The 17,870-nt window shown below is 41.7% G+C and overlaps 1 protein-coding gene across 7 annotated transcripts in view; it reads left to right on the top strand.

Moving 5' to 3' along the window:
* NIN (ninein) overlaps nt 1-17,870 on the top strand; it is a 97,766-nt gene that overhangs the window by 45,102 nt on the left and 34,794 nt on the right. For all 7 annotated transcript variants that reach the window (XM_045900826.3, XM_045900825.3, XM_045900830.3 and 4 more), the window contains exons 7-17: nt 80-270; nt 4,312-4,458; nt 4,926-5,093; nt 5,571-5,707; nt 6,018-6,158; nt 6,408-6,582; nt 9,058-9,168; nt 9,559-9,648; nt 13,055-13,193; nt 15,004-15,125; nt 16,664-17,169. In XM_045900826.3, the coding sequence (XP_045756782.1) occupies nt 80-270; nt 4,312-4,458; nt 4,926-5,093; nt 5,571-5,707; nt 6,018-6,158; nt 6,408-6,582; nt 9,058-9,168; nt 9,559-9,648; nt 13,055-13,193; nt 15,004-15,125; nt 16,664-17,169 (1,927 nt within the window). The remainder of the gene's footprint in view (nt 1-79; nt 271-4,311; nt 4,459-4,925; nt 5,094-5,570; nt 5,708-6,017; nt 6,159-6,407; nt 6,583-9,057; nt 9,169-9,558; nt 9,649-13,054; nt 13,194-15,003; nt 15,126-16,663; nt 17,170-17,870) is intronic.

Here is a 17,870-nt window from a genome sequence, read left to right as displayed (position 1 = left end):
AAGCATAATTTTCTTTGAGGATAGGCTCTCTCTCTTTGCAATTCCTTTGTGCATAGCACAATAGATGTTTTTATTTCAGGTCAGTTAAGATTTTGGAACCCAGACGACTTGAATGCCTCACAGAGTGGGTCTTCTGCTCCCCAAGACTGGATAGAAGAGAAACTGCAGGAGGTTTGTGAAGACTTGGGGATCACCCGTGATGGTCACCTGAACCGAAAGAAGCTGGTCTCCATCTGTGAGCAGTATGGTCTGCAGAATGTTGATGGAGAGGTAAGTCTTGCCTCATATTTTTATTCAGAAATAATCATGATAATGTCTAGACTGGCCACAGGCTAGGAAGAGCCATATTTTGGCTTCCTGCCGCATGTTACAGAGACTCCAGTCTCTTTTTTCTCTAGGAAGTAAGCCATGAAGATTCTTCCTGGAGAAGCTCATGTTGTGTTATGGAAAACAAACAAAAAACAAAAAAATCCCTGACAATAGCTGACGCCCACTGAGCCCCTTGCTGTGCTAAGCATGTTACCCCACGTCATTATCAGCCATGACCTCAGTGCAGCCACGATGGCAGATACATTTGTAGAAGTGGCTTCCACAGAGCAAATGTGGGAAAGACCCGGAGGACAGATTACGCAGGCAGCTGAGGAGATTGGAACTGGGCGAGTATTTCAAAGGCCAGGCTGATGAGTTTAGGTTTTTGGAGCAAAGATCTCATTATCAACCACAGAATGAGTAATATGTAGGACAGACTTCGATACTGAGGATGGTCTGAGCTGCTTTTGTGGGGTATATTGGTGTTGGGACAGCCTGTGGCTAGGGGCCCAGCCAGGAGCCATCACAATATTCTGGTCATGAGGAAATGAAAAAGGGGAGGTTGGTGGTTTTGAAGATATACAGAAGAATCTTGAAGGAGCCCCCAAAAGACTCCTGCTTGATAAGATTCTGAGCTTTGCCTTTTCTGAAGAATTAAGAGGGGAACTGGCAGGACTGGGTGCATGAATAGCCGTGAAACGTGAGAATATAAATAATTCTAAGATTTGTCTTTCAAAGAGCTGAAAATAAGGAGGGACTCAGAGGTTAGGGCTGCAGTTGTAGTTGGGGGAATCTTTGATTATAATGATATTTGAAACCATATTGTCTGCTTGCTCAGGGGCTATGGGGTATTATTTTCCTAAACCAGATATTTACCATCAAAAGCTACCAAGTAGCCGAATTTGCAGAAAAGCTTTTCCCCTCCTTCTCCCTAGAATATGTGACTGTTCTGTACCTTTTGACTGTCTTTTTAATGGCTCAGTGGTCATTTATTTTTCAGTGTTGCTTGTTGAGTCATGAAATTAAATTCATCCTAAATTATAAACCAGTGCAGTATGCAGAACCTTGGGTGGTTTTGCCGAGAAATACTGCACACACTTGGATTATTTATCTAAGAGCAATTCTTGGAATAAACTGTAGCCATTTGCGGAGTGTTGCATTTTCTTCTGTGGTGGAGTTTCGAAAGCCCAGGAAAAAAGTAGCACATTTAGTTATTTTCCTCGATCCAAGGATGAGTAAAAGATTGCTCATTGAATACAGCTTTTACTTAATGTTTCCCCCTGCCAAAAAAAATCATGAAATACTATAGTACTTCATACTGCTGGCTCTAGACCACAGAGGAGCTGAAAGTTCAAGATGATCTCATCACCCTGTAACTTGGGATCATAGGATTTCATGGCCGAAAGCAATTTTAGATTTTTAGACCCCTCATTTTATAGATAAAAAAGGGATGTCCCTGCTGCTTGTTGCCATTACCATGAAGGGGAACTAGATTCCCTGTCTCATGTACCCTGCTTTCCAGAAGCAAGGACAACTGTAGGGCGGGGATGGCAAACTATCGCCCTAGATGCCAAATATGGCCCAAAGTTTTGGGGGTTTTGGTTTTTTTCCTTTGGCCTGCCCAATGTTTAAAACTTGAACTTTTGCTACACTTTTTTTTTTTTTTTTTTAAATCAGGAGATTTTTCTAAGAACCAGAATATTTGACTCCATTGTGCGAGCAGTGAGAGGTGGCCGGCGAGCTCCTTTGGACAGGGCATGCACTCACGTGCTCAGTTCCCTGCTTTAAATGGCGCCACTCTGTGATGTCTCAAGACCACCCGGCCTTATTAATCTACGTTGCCTTCCTGGCTTCTCTGGGTATTTGGGTCTGTTAACCCTAGTCTGGTGCGTCATTTCCCAGCTAACACACTGGGAGATCAACCATCCGAGACCCGGCTGGTGTGTCATGAGGAGTAAGAATGTCCTCTGGGTTCTAGATTTGGCTCCTGCACAGGGCTCATTGCCCATTTGCCTTGCATTCTGTTCAGCCCAACCCTGCCTTCTGAATCCACAGCCGTCTCTTCGCCACTTGCCCGCTCCCCTGTGTACAATTACTGGCAGGACTCACTTGCTCCGCTACTTTGAACAGATGAGGTGATGGGTTTTTTTAGGCAGTCTGGAAGCTGTGCGTCGACTTGGCCAAGGTCACAAGTCCCCAAGCAGTGTGGAGCTAAGGTTAGAGCTGAAATAATGCTTGTTAACTTCGGTCAGTGCACCTGGATTTACTGTGACTTCTGGCTTGGTGGTCCTGAAAGCCTAGTCCTCCAAGAAAGTGGTCTTCTGGTTGGTAAGAGCGAGACAGAAATGCTAAGCGATCTTAGTAACCCCAGAATCTCACCCCAAACACCTTTCCATTGGTTTTACCATTTAATTCTCTATTAAGAACTGTTCTTCTTCCAAAGATTTCCACTCTTTAGAATGGTTTTTTAAAAAAAAAAAAAAAGAATGGTTTCTTGTTTCGGAGACCTCTCCAGAGGAAGTGGTATTTAAAAAAAGGATAGAGACAGATGTTCCCTATTGGATGTGAATTGGAAAGAAGCATTTGAAATAAATGCCTCAGGCACTTCCATGAAGAATAAAATAAACAGTTATGAGACGACAAACCCTAGCAATAGTCCAGACTTATGAAATGAATCGTCAAAATTTAAAGATGTGTCACAAAGAGGCCTTTGTTAGAATGGACCCAGTTGCAGACTCTACTGCCTCATGAGTAATTTTGCTGCTTAATCAGTTTCCTTGCCCCTCAACAACATGCACGTCACCTGAGAGCTTGTCAGAGATGCAGAATATCAGACCCCCTATATCAGAGTCTGCATTTTAACAAGATCCTCAGGTGATTTGTACAATGGAGGAGTTTCTGTATAGAAAAACCTTAGCCCCACCCCAGAGTAAAGAGGAATCCAACTGCCAGGAAAAAGGAGATCATTGCCTTTTCTCCCTGTTTTGTGGTGTCAGTGACTCATATGCTGCTTTATTCATCCCTTTATATTCCTCTGTTGAGCTAGGGGACAAACCACCTCCTAGGCAAGCCTCTGGAAGGGACTATAATCCAGTTTCTCCTTCCCCAGTTACGTGATGAGGACTACTTATTGTTAGAGGGTACAAAATAGCCAGGCAAAATTCCCTTCTCTTTACATCTCTGGGATCCTTCCATTGGACGCACACAAAATCTGTCTTATCTGATCTTCATTTCTCCTGTGCTGAAGCATTAAAACAAATAAAAACCCAAAACATACAATGTTGTTCCAAGTAGTGCTCTTAATCCCAAGTCCTGGGTTTCAGACCCAAACTCTTAGATAATTGCAATCTGTCCCAGACTAAATTCTGCTGTTCTAACATACCAATTTCAAAAAATCAGCATAAGCAAAATATCATGTAGTCACCACAATATAATGGCTTAATGTCTGTCCAGACTTTTTAAATTTTTTTTAAGAGAGGTAGGGGAGGGGCAGAGGGAGAGAGAGAATCTTAAGCAGGTTCCATGCCCAGTGTGGAGCCTGACACGGGGCTCCATCTCATGACCCTGTGAGATCATGACCGGAGCTGAAATCAGGAGTCGGACACTTAACCGACTCTGCCACTCAGGTGTCCCCAGTCCAAACTTATTTCCATTATTACAACACTGGGAAGCTATACCTTTATCTTTTTAAAGTAAATTTTTAGTCCATAGAATAATCTATAGCAATATTAAAGATTACCCATTTTAGGAGTATGAATAAGAGAAAAAACAGTTGATTGCTAAATTGCATAAGATTATGAAAATGGACGTTTACTTTGTGGAGGAGGAAGGACGTATTACTGAAAAGGAAAATAAATTCAGTGAAATGAGAATAAAGGGACATGTTCTATTTCTGGAGCCTTAGGGTCAACAGTGGTGCCAATTTCTACTGGCCACAGATGTACTTTGGGCCTTGTGTTATTTTGAGGGAAATACTGAAAGTAAGTGGTTACTATTTTCTAGATGCTTGAGGAAGTCTTCCATAATCTTGATCCTGACGGTACAATGAGTGTAGAAGATTTTTTCTATGGCTTGTTCAAAAATGGAAAATCCCTCACACCATCAGCATCTACTCCCTATAGACAGTTGAAAAGGCACCTCTCCATGCAGGTAAGAAATAAATCGGAAGTGATTTCTCCGTGAGTAGAAGTTAAAACCCATTTGAATAGTTTGTAATGAACTAACCTGTTGTCTGAGGAAGAAGAAGGAGAAAGAGAGAAGCAAAAAAAGAAGAAAGACTAAACCACTGGGAAGGAGAAGTTGGGTTTGAAAAATGACCATAAATTACAGAGTGGGAAGCCACTAATTATGCCCCTTAATGTTAGCTGTGGGTCAGAGAAACCTGGTGTTAAGTAGAGACACATCTATGTCAAGGGACTTGCTACCAGATCAACTGTTTTTGATAAGTTTTACATTCTTGACTCACTTGGGAAAGAAAGATCAAAGGGGCTGCATGACTTGTTTTTCTAGTAGCGTTAGAGAGCCATCTCTTCTGCTCATTGTGGTCAAGACTGTCCAGTTTGGGTCAACGTCTGGTTGAAATGCCTGACCTGGCTCAAGTCTCTTTCTTCTTTCAGTCCTTCGATGAGAGTGGCCGACGCACCACAACCCCATCAGTGATGACAAGTACCATTGGCTTTCGGGTCTTCTCCTGCCTGGATGACGGGATGGGCTACGCATCCGTGGAGAAAATACTTGACTCCTGGCAGGAAGAGGGCATTGAGAACAGCCAGGAGATCCTGAAGGTATGGCAGCTAACGTGGGAGAAAAAGGACAAATTGGGCAAGGGCTGAAAAATTCCAGTGCTTTTGAAACTGATTTGATTTCTCCTTAATGATTCTTCTTTTCACAAGATCTCAGGGATAAGAGGTAACTTTTCTTACCCCGTTTGACCAGGAGTCTGTTGCTAACTACTTTCCATGTTTTTAACTCCTAAACTATTGACAAGTGCAGTGCTCTTAACTGATCTCTGGTTGGTAAAGATTAGAGTCACATATTGTATTTATTTACAGTGGCAGATAGTATTTTTTTAAACATGCAAATAAGTACGTTGTTTCCTCAGAGAGATCTTAGATTGAATATTGTCCCTAAGCAGTCACTGAAGAAATGTAATCATCCGGCTTCTTGACTATACATCCACTTCTCTGAGTTTGTATACCCTTCACTGCTTCCACTTTAGAGGACAGAACTTATAATGGTCTTTAACTTGTTCTGATTTCTAGGCCTTGGATTTCAGCCTTGATGGAAATGTCAACCTGACAGAACTGACACTGGCTCTTGAAAATGAACTTCTGGTCACCAAAAATGGCATTCACCAGGCGGCTCTGGCCAGCTTTAAGGCTGAGATCCGACATTTGCTGTGAGTTGGGTAGAAGGTTCACCGGCCCTGTTCCCTTTCCCACTTGTGCGACAAGTCCTTTAGATGCCTGTGACGCATTCTGTAGGCAGATGTGGCTTGTCTCCTAGCATCTCACCTCTGTGAAAACGAGGTAACGCTTAGATTTGCATTAGGCTTTTGAAGGGAGCCATGGAAATGTCTTTCTGTTTTGGAGGGGTTCTGGTTGTCTTGGTTTGGGTTTTGTACTGAAGCAAGCCAGATGAGAGCTTTTCTGGGTCTCCTTGTTGCTTAGAGACAGTTTCCCTTGAACTCTGTCTATTTCTCATTCTAGGGAGCGGGTTGATCAAGTGATCAGAGAAAAAGAGAAGCTACGGTCAGATCTGGACAAGGCTGAGAAGCTCAAGTCTCTCATGGCTTCAGAGGTGGATGATCACCATGCGGCCATAGAGCGGCGGAATGAGTACAACCTCAGGTGTGACTGGTAGGGCCACGTCCCTCCCTCCCACCACCCTGGCCCCTCTCGGTGGGGGTCAGCCTGCCTGCCTGGTTGGCCACACCCGGCTGGAGGGCCGTAGGTGTGGTCAAGCCTAAAGGAAAGCGGGACATATTAGGTCCTTCAAGGAGCTTCCCATCTCTGTGACTTTCTGTTTCCATTTTTGATGGATCTGCATTGGACCTCTGAGGGACTTGATGGCAGCTCATTGGCCTTCCTTTCTCACAGGAAACTGGATGAAGAGTACAAGGAACGGATAGCGGCTTTAAAGAATGAACTCCGGAAGGAGAGAGAACAGATCCTGCAGCAGGTGGGCAAGCAGCGTTTGGAACTTGAGCAGGAAATCGAAAAGGCAAAAACAGAAGAGAACTACATCAGGGACCGCCTTGCTCTCTCTTTAAAGGTAATCCTCCTATTAGGTCTCTGGCCTGTGTCCCTGCTGGGGATACTGCCTGGAAAACTAGGGCTCCATTAAGAGGATGGTCTGCACAGGGCTCAGTCCCAGGATTCCTGGAAGTTTGCCTTGCTGAGTCATGACCCAGACATGGCCGAGCCCCTGCTGGGATCCAGATTTCAGGGGTAGCCAGGTTTCTGGTTTGCTGACAGTGCTGATTAGTGGATCTTGTTCTTCTTCCCCCCCAAGTTGCACTGAGTCCTTAGGGCTGTTGGACACCTGGTCGAGGCCCTCTCCGTTCCCTGTCTCCCACCCCAGGTCAGAGCAGGTGGCATTATCTCCTGCCACACAGAGCTCAGCAGCTTTGTTTCTTTGCTTCCAAATATGTCTTTTGCCTTACACATCCTCCTCTCCTTTCCTGTGTCTCAGGAGAGGAAGCGATCTTTCTCTTCATTGGACTGTGGTACAGTGTAGCAGGGTAGCCTAGAGATAAAGGGGGTCTGTTGTGGACTCAGTCTGCCTAGTTCCATTCTGGATACCATACTGGAACACCTTGATCACGTTATCCCAGCCTGTTTCCTTGTGTAGAAAGGAGCGTATTTAAATATGTGGATTAAATGAGATGCTGCATATGCAGTGTTTGGAAGGTAATAAATATACAAAGAATATTAACTGTTGTTCCGAAACTCCACACATGAAAAACTGAGCGAATTCTCCCACCCTCACCATCAAATTGCTTCCTTTTCGGAATTTTCTCCGTAATCTACATCATGACCATGTGCTGTCACAGAAGCTAAAATCCTCAGTCGTCCTCACTCATCGGTCTCTCAGACCTGCCGATGCGCTGAAAGGTCTCTCAGATTTATCCCCTTCATCTCCGTCTGCAACCTCTGCAGAGGTTCGGAATTCATCAGAATTTCTCAGCTGACCTGTGTGTATCTTTTCTTCCATCTCCCCACCGTCCCTATGACCCCCAGAGTTACCTTACTGAAGAACTGACTGAAGAACACGCTGTTACGCTTCGTTAAAGTGCAGCATGGTAGCACCGAAGGCCCCTGGAACGGAGCCTGGCCTCCTGCTTTTCCAACTGCAGGTCCCACCAGTAGCCTCCCGCCCCCCAGCCATGGCCCTGACCCGACCGCAACTGCCCTCAGCTCTCTTGGTTCCTCAGCGGGTCTTTAGGCTCCTTCACTGCTTTCTCCAACACGGCAGACCACAGGACTCTTTCATTCCCATGATGCTTGCTTTTTTCTTGCCAGAAGAGAAGGCATCACAGATGACCGTATCTACATCTGTCTCCCTCCCCACAGTCCAGATTGTGTTTTCCCTGTGGTCAGCAACAGAATCTGATTGGTTAGTTTCCACAGCACCAGCACAGGCCTGATACGCAGAGATTGCTCCTAACTGTTTTGACATCTAAATTTAGACATACTTTGAAAGATTAGAGTTTTAGAACTGGCATTTTGGGAGAAGGTGGGGTTTTTTTTTGTTGTTTTTTTTAAAGAAAAAAACTCTTCAAACACATTCTTTTTTTATTCCATATTGCTATGTGAGGGTGTGAACTAGAATGTATTAAAAATATACTGGCTTTATATTCTTTTGGCAAAATATACTTTGAAAATAATGTTCTTCCAATTAGCCTTTAACACTGGAACAGAACATACGTCTAAATGCACGTCTGTGAGGTTTAATTTATTTTTTTAAGCAAATGTGGGTAGAAATCTAACAAGTATTATATATACAGGAAAAAAACATCTTTTGTGGACTTCAGTTAATGTGTTATTTTATTATAATATAAACATACAAGTTATGAAAAACCTTTATGTGCAGCTTTTATAGTATCAATAAAATTGATTTTCATTATTCTACTTTTTATACTTTTCTGAGTTCTTTTGCTATCAGATGAACAAGGTTTCCTGCCACCAATTTTGACAATATATTGAGAATGTTTTTCATGTCATTAAATATTATATTGCAATGCTATCCAGTAGAAATACAGTGCAAGCCATATATGTAACTTCACATTTTCAAATGGCTGCATAAAGTGAAACAGGTGAATTTAATTCTGAATTTTATTTAATCCAGTATCTCTAAAACATTATTTTGACACATAATCAATATACAAAAATTATTATTGAGCCATTTTACATTTTTGCCTTCTCAAAATCTGGTGTTTTATATACTTAGAGTACATCTCAGTTTGTGCTATACACATATTTCAAGTGCTCACTACCCACATGTGACTGCTAGTTGCTGCCATATTAGCATCATTCTGTAGGATCAAAGAAAGAGGAGGCAGACTTTTGGGTTATAAGATAAATATCAATTTTTTTATATTTACTTTTGTCCTCTCTAATCTACTGAAACTTTGAAGATGAACAAATTCTCTCAATCTAGGGCACGAATTTATGCATCCTATAAAAAGATACAACAGTTTGCTTATTTTTAGTTCAGTGTCCATTTAATTTCCCCAAATTTCTTCAGGAAAACAGTCGTCTAGAAAATGAGCTTCTGGAAAATGCAGAGAAGTTGGCAGAGTATGAGAATCTGACAAACAAACTCCAGCGAAATTTGGAAAACGTGTTAGCAGAAAAGGTAAATCTGTTTAAATTTGATCTCCTGACACGCAGCCCAAAGTGTAGTTTACTCAAAAGAGTAGAAGCAATGCCACCAAGGAAATGTCTATGAGGGAAGTATTTAGATGGTTCAAGGAGGCCGTCGGTTTGGCAGGGATGTAATTTCAGAGCTTGGATACGAAGGAAACATTGCCTGGCACTGAGAAGTGATCCCTGCCTTAGTTGAACACATCACTCTAGTATGTTCTTCCCATCATCCAGTTGGTAATGTTCTGCTTAAATGTCACATTCCTTTCATACTCAAGAGACCATACTCTGCGTGAACACCAGAAAGTGGGGCCTTTGGTGGGTTAAAGGTCTAAGAGGGACACTTGGGGAAAATGAAAACTATGTCCTTTTCCTCTTCTAGTTTGGTGACCTTGATCCCAGCAGTGCTGAATTCTTTCTGCAAGAAGAGAGGCTGACGCAGATGAGAAATGAATATGAGCAGCAGTGCAGGGTGAGTGACTAAAGAGAACCTAATACGTGGAAGAGGGCCTGGGTTCAAATCCCACTTCACCATTTACTAGTGACCATAAGCAAGTCACTTAATAATCTGTGGGTGCCTCAGTTCCTCATCTGTAAGATTGGTAAACATAAGGGTACCCTCTCAGTAGGTTGTTGAGAAGAGTCAATGAGTGAATATTTGTAAAGTGCTTAGAACAGAGCCTGGAACATTAGTAAGCACTTAACCCAAATGTTAGGTGTTATTATCTAGTATCCCCAAAATATTAGGGAATCAGGCAAACTGCATTTAAGTCTGCCTTATCTAGGTCAGAAATTGCTAGTGCTTAGAGGAGAATATAGTTTTATTCCAAGTGGAGAAATATGTGGTCATGTTGATGCCTTAATCAAACACTGCAGACCTAATCTGATGTAATTTGCTTTTGTCCTGTGGTTTTTGGGGTTTTTTTCTGAATACATTCCTTATTTTATTCACAAAATGCAAATAAAGCAAAACCACTCAAGTCTTTAGCCAGTAAATCATCACAGATTCCTACCAGAACTGGCACAAAAACAGACATATAGACCAATGGGAACAGAATAGAGAGCCCAGATATGGACCCTCAACTTTATGGTCAAATAATCTTCAACAAAGCAGGAAAAAATATGCAATGGAAAAAGGACAGTCTCTTCAGTAAATGGTCCTGGGAAAATTGGACAGCCTCAGGCAGAAGAATGAAACCGGACCATTTCCTTATACCATACACAAAGATAAACTCAAAATGGATGAAAAACCTCAATGTGAGACAGGAATCCATCAAAATCCTAGAGAACATAGGGAATAACCTTTCGACATTGGCCAGAGCAACTTCTTTCATGACACGTCTCCAAAGGCAAGGGAAACAAAAGCGAAAATGAACTTTTGGAACTTCATCAAGATAAAAAGCTTCTGCACAGCAAAGGAAACAGTCAACAAAACAAAGAGGCAACCCACAGAATGGGAGAAGATCTTTGCAAATGACACTACAAAGGGCTGGTATCCAAGATCTATAAAGAACTTCTGAAACTCAACACCCAAAAAAAACAAATAATCAAGTCCAAAAAATGGGCAGAAGACGTGAACAGACACTTCTCCATAGAAGACATACAAATGGCTAACAGACACATGAAAAAAGTGTTCATCATCCTTAGCCATCAGGGAAATTCAAATCAAAACCACATTGAGATACCACCTTACACCAGTTAGAATGGCAAAAATTGACAAGGCAAGAAACAACAAATGTTGGAGAGGTTGTGGAGAAAGGGGAACCCTCTTACACTGTTGGTGGGAATGCAAGTTGGTACAGCCATTTTGGAAAACAGTAGAGGTTCCTCAAAAAATTAATAATAGAGCCACCCTATGACCCAGCAATTGCACTACTGGGTATTTACCCCAAAGACACAGATGTAGTGAAAAGAGGGGGCACCTGCACCCCAATGTTCATAGCAGCAACGTCCACATAGCCAAACAGTGGAAAGAGCCAAGATGCCCTTCAACAGATGAATGGATAAAGAAGATGTGGTCCATATAGACAATGGAATATCACTCAGTCATCAGAAAGGATGAATACCCAACTTTTGCATCAACATGGATGGGACTGGAGGAGATTATGCTAAGTGAAATAAGTCAAGCAGAGAAAGTCAATTATCATATGTTTGGAACATAAGGAATAACACAGAGAAGGAAGGGAAAAATGAAGGGGGCGGAAATCGGAGGGGGAGACAAACCATGAGAGACTATGGACTCTGAGAAACAAACTGAGGGTTTTAATGCGGGGAGGGGGGTGTGGGGATGGGTTAGCCCGGTGTTGGGTATTAAGGAGGGCATGTAGTGCACGGAGCACTGGGTATTTTACGTGAACAATGAATCATGGAACACTACATCAAAAATTAATGATGTACTATATGGTGACTAACATAACATTAAAAAAAAAAAAAAATCCCTACCAGAAAAGACAAAAACATCCTTATAAATAATAGCAATCTTTGATTTTTTTTTTTTAAAGTAACTCTCCTAAGTTTAGGAATTTGGGATTTTTTTTCCTTAAATCACAAACACTTACTGATTTTAACAAGGGAAAATATAACAGTTCTAACTACTTTAGATGAAAATTGTACTCGTCCAGAAATGAGGAAAATAATCACTTCCTTATGAGGTTGCTTATAGCCTGCCTTCCCAGGAAATACACGTGCACATTTTGAGAAAAGAAATGAAACAATGCCACTTTTACAATTAAGGTTTGGTTCTTGGCTCTAATCACGTAGAGGTGTTTTCCTTATAGATCTTTAAAGTTATGATTTCTTTAGTAAAATCTGTCCTCTCTCTCCCCAAATTCCCCAAATCCCCCAAATCCATTCAGTGTTCTTTTTAAAAATAGATTTATATACCATTCACCCATACAATTCACCCATTTAATGGGTATAGTTCAGTATCTTTTAGTATATTCACAGAATTGTACAATGATTACCATAATCGAGGTTAGAACATTTTCATCACCCCAAAAAGAAACTCCCGTTCCACTTAGCTGTAATCACTCCCTAGGCAACTAATAATATACTTTTTGTCTCTGTAGATTTGCCTATTCTTTACATTTCACATAAACAGAATCATACAACATGTGGTCCTTTGCCACTGGCCTCCTTCACTTACTGTAACGTTTTCATTGTTCATCCATGTTGTAGCATGTATCAGCACTTCTTTTAATTGCTGCGTTATATTCTCTTGTATGGTTATACCGCATTTATCCATTCACTAGTTGATGAACACTGGGCTTAGTCTGTTATGAATAATGCTGCTATGAACATCTGTGTGCAGGTTTTTGTGTGGATAGGTTTTCATTTCTCTTGGGTATATATCTAGGAGGGGAATTGCTGGGTTATAAGATTACTGCGTGTTTAACCTTTGGAGGAACCGCCAAACTTTTCCCAAGGGGTTTGTACCGTTTTACACTCCCGCCAATGTGAGAGTTCCAGTTTCTGCACATCCTTGCCAACAGTTCTTGCTGTGTCTTTTGGAGTCGAGCCATCCCTAGGGGTTATGAAGTGGTGGGTGTTTTATTTGCATTTCCCTGATGACGAAAGATTTTGAGTATCTCTTCAAGTGCTTTTCAGCATATCTCTTTTGGAGAAAGGTCTATTTGAAATCCTTTGCCTATTTTTAAATGGATTGTCTTTTTATTATTGAGTTGTAATAGTTCCTTATAGATTCTAGTTACAAGTCCCTTATCAGACCACATAATTTGCAAAAACTATTCTGCCACTCTGTGGGTTGTCTTCTTACCTTCATGATACTCTTCGAAACAAAAGTTTTTAGTTTGGTGATGTTGTTTACTTTTTCTTTTGCTGCTTGTGCTATAAGACTGGTGTTGGTTTTTAAATTCGAGGTATTACAAGACCAAGTGGATGAACTCCAGTCTGAGCTGGAAGAATTTCGCACACAAGGCAAAGTGTTGAGACTTCCCTTGAAGAACTCACTGTCAGAAGAACTTGATGTTAACACGGGTTGCATCGAGCCTGACCAGAGTAAGCCATTCCGACATCATCTTTTCAGAGGCTGTGCCTTTGGTTTTTACTGTTAGGGACATGTTTGAATGTAAAATTGCACAACTTTGGCAACCAACAAAAACTAAACAGAAAAACCCTGGCAATATTTTCTTGAGCTATTTCACTTGTGGTCTGTTTTTTCATTTGTCTTTAAAGTCTTTCTGAAAATATTTCTGATTTTTATGTGTACCAGCAAAGGAATGGAAAAATCAAACCACAAGGATATTTGCTTTGTTTAAAAAAAAAAACAAAAAAACTGTCCTCAAGTCTGAGAATCTAAGGCCTTGGGAGTGTAAGAATTCAGGCACTGAGCTCTTGAATCCTCCCTTTCTTAAGGAGTGCCTCACGGGGATGGTGATGGTTTGGGAGACCAGGGCAACCAGAAACCAGGATTCAGTTTTCTCACGCCGGCTTTGTTAAATATCAGCATTGTCTCTGTAAAACAACAAATAAATAAGTGTTGGTTGACTGCGCCTTTGAGGAGGATTTTGGGTGGCGAGGTGGAAAGGCAGAGTTGTCTGGCAGCCCTGCTCCATGCGTTATTAGCTCTTTTCCTCCCTCCTGCTATTCTGCCTCTTTCCTCCCTGTCCTGAGTTTGAATTTCAGAAGGGGCTCATAATAAATTCTTCTGTTATAGTCTTCTCCACTGCTACAGAAGTACAGTCCTTACAAGGTTTGTTTATTACTCTTCGTATCTATTCATTGTAGAATAAATAAGGGATTGGGGAGGGGACTGGGTGAAGACCTTTCCTGTGGTTCTAAGTACGCGGTCGGTAGCCTTACTGTAGTGTGAGGATGGAGCCCAACGGATCGTATGATGCATCTCAGAAGCTTTTCTGGAACTTTTTCTGTAGTGTTGGGCATCCTCCTCATAGGTGTGTGAAGCTGTGCCATCTTGGGTTTGCTTACACCCCAAGTATCTCTTCTCAGTTGGGGATATGCCAACTGAAAAGAAAGAATAGATGAAAAGAAACTCCAAGGCAAGACTGTCAATCCGAGATGCCAGACAGGCCCTTTCTCCCATCTGCCTATGGGCCCCCACAGGAAAAACGTTTTTGAGTCCCCTGCCTTCGGAGATTTCCACACAGTATTAGACATCATCACTTTGTCTGTGTACTGGCTCAGCCTCCAATTTATGCTTCACATTTCAGTGTTCTTCTCAGTTGCCATGATGGGCAGTTGTGGAAGTGAACCCATATGTATGAGTTGAGAATTTTTCTCCCAAACTGCCCATATCTAGGTTCCTAACCAATGCCCTATTTTTTAAAATTTTAGCTGATAATTTAAAATGGGGTTCCACTTGCACTATAGGAAATCAATATTATAATACTCAATCTTCTGTAACTGAGTGGTGGGTTTGAGATCTTGACCCATGAAGGTAATGCCTCCGGGCATCTTCTGCCACGCTGCCCTCTGCTAGTTTGTCTGATGGATAGAAGGCTGGTTGGTTTCACCAAGTTACCTCAGTCCACAGCATTTTCGTTTAGAAGGTCACCTTTGAACAGTTTCCACCCCTACCCCTACCCACCTACTCTTCAAAAAGATGGATTCTATTAAGGTTTGGCACAGAGTCTGCACATGAAACAGTCTTACCGTACTGCCTGTTCACCTTCATTTTTAATACTTGAAAACAAGAAACCTCTTGGCTTCTATGGTTTCCTAGTAGATCTCATTAGTGGTAATTTAGGCTGAAAATTTTTCCTTAGTTTAACTGGATGTCCCTCCTCAGATGCCAGTTGTGTTATTGAAAGAACCTGCCGCAGGGTCAACAGATCCCATGTGTTTTCAGGGCTTGGTTCTGAAGAATGCAATCCATTGAATATGAGCATCGAGGCGGAGCTGGTCATTGAACAGATGAAAGAACAACATCACAGGGACTTATGTCGCTTGAGACTGGAGCTTGAAGAAAAAGTAAGTCCTTCTTATCCTGTTCTCTCATTTCTTTGAGCTCTGACAAGCTTTTGCATGTAGGACATTCTTAATTCTTTTTACTCATAGATAATCACCTTCTATGCATTTCCTCTTGTGTCTGGAGGCTACCAAAAACCCCCTTCCTCATGATGGTTTCGTAGGCTGAGCATGAGGCCTTTTCCTCCTAGGAGAGAATTTCTCCAGAATGTATTCTCTTCAGCCCTAGCAAGCATGAAACTTGAAGGCCAATACATTATTTCCAACTGGTCCCAAAACATCTTAATAAAACCAAAAAAGCCCTTTGATATAGCTAGCATTAGGTACAAGTTCTGAATCTTCACCTCCAAAACCCTCCACGATGTTGCTTCGACTTATATTTTTAGTCTTTTCTTTTACCTTCTCTTGTCAAACCAGTAGTTGGCTGTTCTTCGTCAAACTGTCCTCTTTTGTTCGTGCTATTACATGCTATGTGATTTCTTTCTATCTCTTGAAACTCTCCTTCCCTTTCAGAGTTTATATCAAATGCTACCTCTTGCATGAACCCATTCCTGAACACCCTTGACCAAATGTGATATTTTTCCCTCTTTGGATCTCCAGGTTACATCATAGCTCTCTGTTTTCTATACCTTTTATATTTTTCAGTCTGCCTTGTGGTATACTTGTTTGTACTTGTCAAAACCACGTCTAGGGTGGTTTCTCCTGGATGGCAGGACTGTATCTTACCCAATATCGTGTCCCCACAAAGCCCACAGAATGCCTATGATAGGTGTTCAAGAAATATTTGAATTTAATTAGTTTAAGACCCTACATCTACAGTTGGACAGGATGCCTGGGAAGACAAATGGTACCTATGTGAAAGTCTACTCATTTTTATCGGAGTTGTTCAGAAACTAATAAAATTTGGGGCACCTGGGTGGCTCAGTTGGCTGAGCGTTGGACTCTTGATTTCGGCTCAGGTCATGATCCCAGGGTCATAGGATGGAGCCCTGCATTAGACTCCCCACTCAGTGCGGAGTCTGCTTGAGATTCTCTCCTTCTGCTCCCTGCCCCTCGCCCTGCTCGTGTGCATGTGTGCACTCTCGCTCTCAAATAAATAAATAAATAACATCTTTAAAAAATAATAAAATTCGGGGTGCCTGGGTGGCTCAGTTGGTTAAGCGACTGCCTTCGGCTCAGGTCATGATCCTGGAGTCCCTGGATCGAGTCCCGCATCGGGCTCCCTGCTCGGCAGGGAGTCTGCTTCTCCCTCTGACCCTCCTCCCTCTCATGCTCTCTGTCTCTCATTCTCTCTCTCGCAAATAAATAAAATCTTAAAAAAATATATATATATAAAAAATAATAAAATTCAACGGAGTTAAAAAGGAAAGCAAACTATGCTTGACTCAAATATATCTTATTTAACATGTTTTAAAGTTGTTAAAATGGGAAAACTGAAGAATGTCTCATGTCTCATAGGCAAAAAGTAGCTTACAGCCCTGATCACCTTTCCACGGCCTTGAGTTGAGTAACATTATGGTGGTTTTGCTTTCTGACCCTAGGTGCACCGTTATGAAAAGCAGCTAGATGAAACCAAGGTTGCCTGTGAAAAGGAGCAAGAGAACATGAAGCAAAAGTATGAGAATGAAGTACATGTCTTAGAAAAACAAATAAGTGACCTTAAAAATGAAATTACAGAACTTCAGGGCCAGACTGGGGTGCTCAAGGAGGCACAGCATACAACTATCTGCAGACACGAGGATGAGAAAAAAGAACTGCAAAAGAAGTGGGATGAGGAAAAGACTCACCTGCAGGAGAAGCTGAGGTTGGAACATGAGTTGGAACTCAAGGCTAGCCTAGAGCAGGCAGAGGAAAGCTTTAACCGAGAGAGAGAAGGACTCATTCAAAATGGTGCCTGGACAGAAGAGAAAGTGAGAGGCTTGACTCAGGAACTAGAACAGTTTCACCAGGAGCAGCTTAAAAGCCTGATGGAGAAGCACACTCTTGAGAAAGAGGAGTTGCGAAAAGAGCTCTTGGAAAAACACCAAAGGGAACTTCAAGAGGGAAGGTAAGAAAATAGGGGAAATGGAGAAACCCAGGGCACTATACCTTGGGGGCACCAGAAGTTCCAGTCAGTTAAGGAGACTTTGACTAGACTCTAGCTTCTCAGCCCATTTACCCACAGACATAAGCCTACCCTGGGGTTATTGGAACTGTTTTGTTTTTTTCAAAGACCGTATTTCTTGTATCAACAAGTATCCTTTCAGGTTCCAGATAAGAATAATTATTGTGTCCGAGAAACGCTATTTGTAAGCTAAATTCTGGGTAAAGTTCTATTCCTCCCCAAAGCGTGAAATGCCGCTTTGTGCTTACCTTCCTCACGTGAAATCTCAGGTACATTTGAGGGCTTTGATGCTTCATTTTATGATTAACTGGGTGCTGCTTTATTAAATAAGAAGGAAAAATGTAATGATTATGTTAATAGGTATGGTTTATAGGACTACTGTCCTTGCAATGTATACTTAATTAAAATGAAGGAATTTTATATATTTCCCAAGTTAGGGATTAGGTTAATATGCGTTTGATCATTGATGTAAAATCAGCTTACATTTTCCATAAACAAACACATCCCAGGAGTATGCCAAAGAAGTTGGTTTCCAAATTTTCCCTCTAAGTGCAGAGAGAGGTAAGTCTTATAAATTAATTATGGCTGCCAGTCCTAGCTCTCAGAAATGAGATCCTGTCTTTGTAGAAATCAATTACGTAGGA

The sequence above is a fragment of the Mirounga angustirostris genome, unplaced genomic scaffold (assembly GCF_029215605.1).
Source record: "Mirounga angustirostris isolate CCGP_5_RB_7025 unplaced genomic scaffold, mMirAng1.0.hap1 SCAF_9, whole genome shotgun sequence".
In the NCBI taxonomy this organism is placed as follows: Eukaryota; Metazoa; Chordata; class Mammalia; order Carnivora; family Phocidae; genus Mirounga; species Mirounga angustirostris.
Note: the sequence above shows the minus strand (reverse complement) of the source record. Positions and strands in the feature narration are given on the sequence as shown.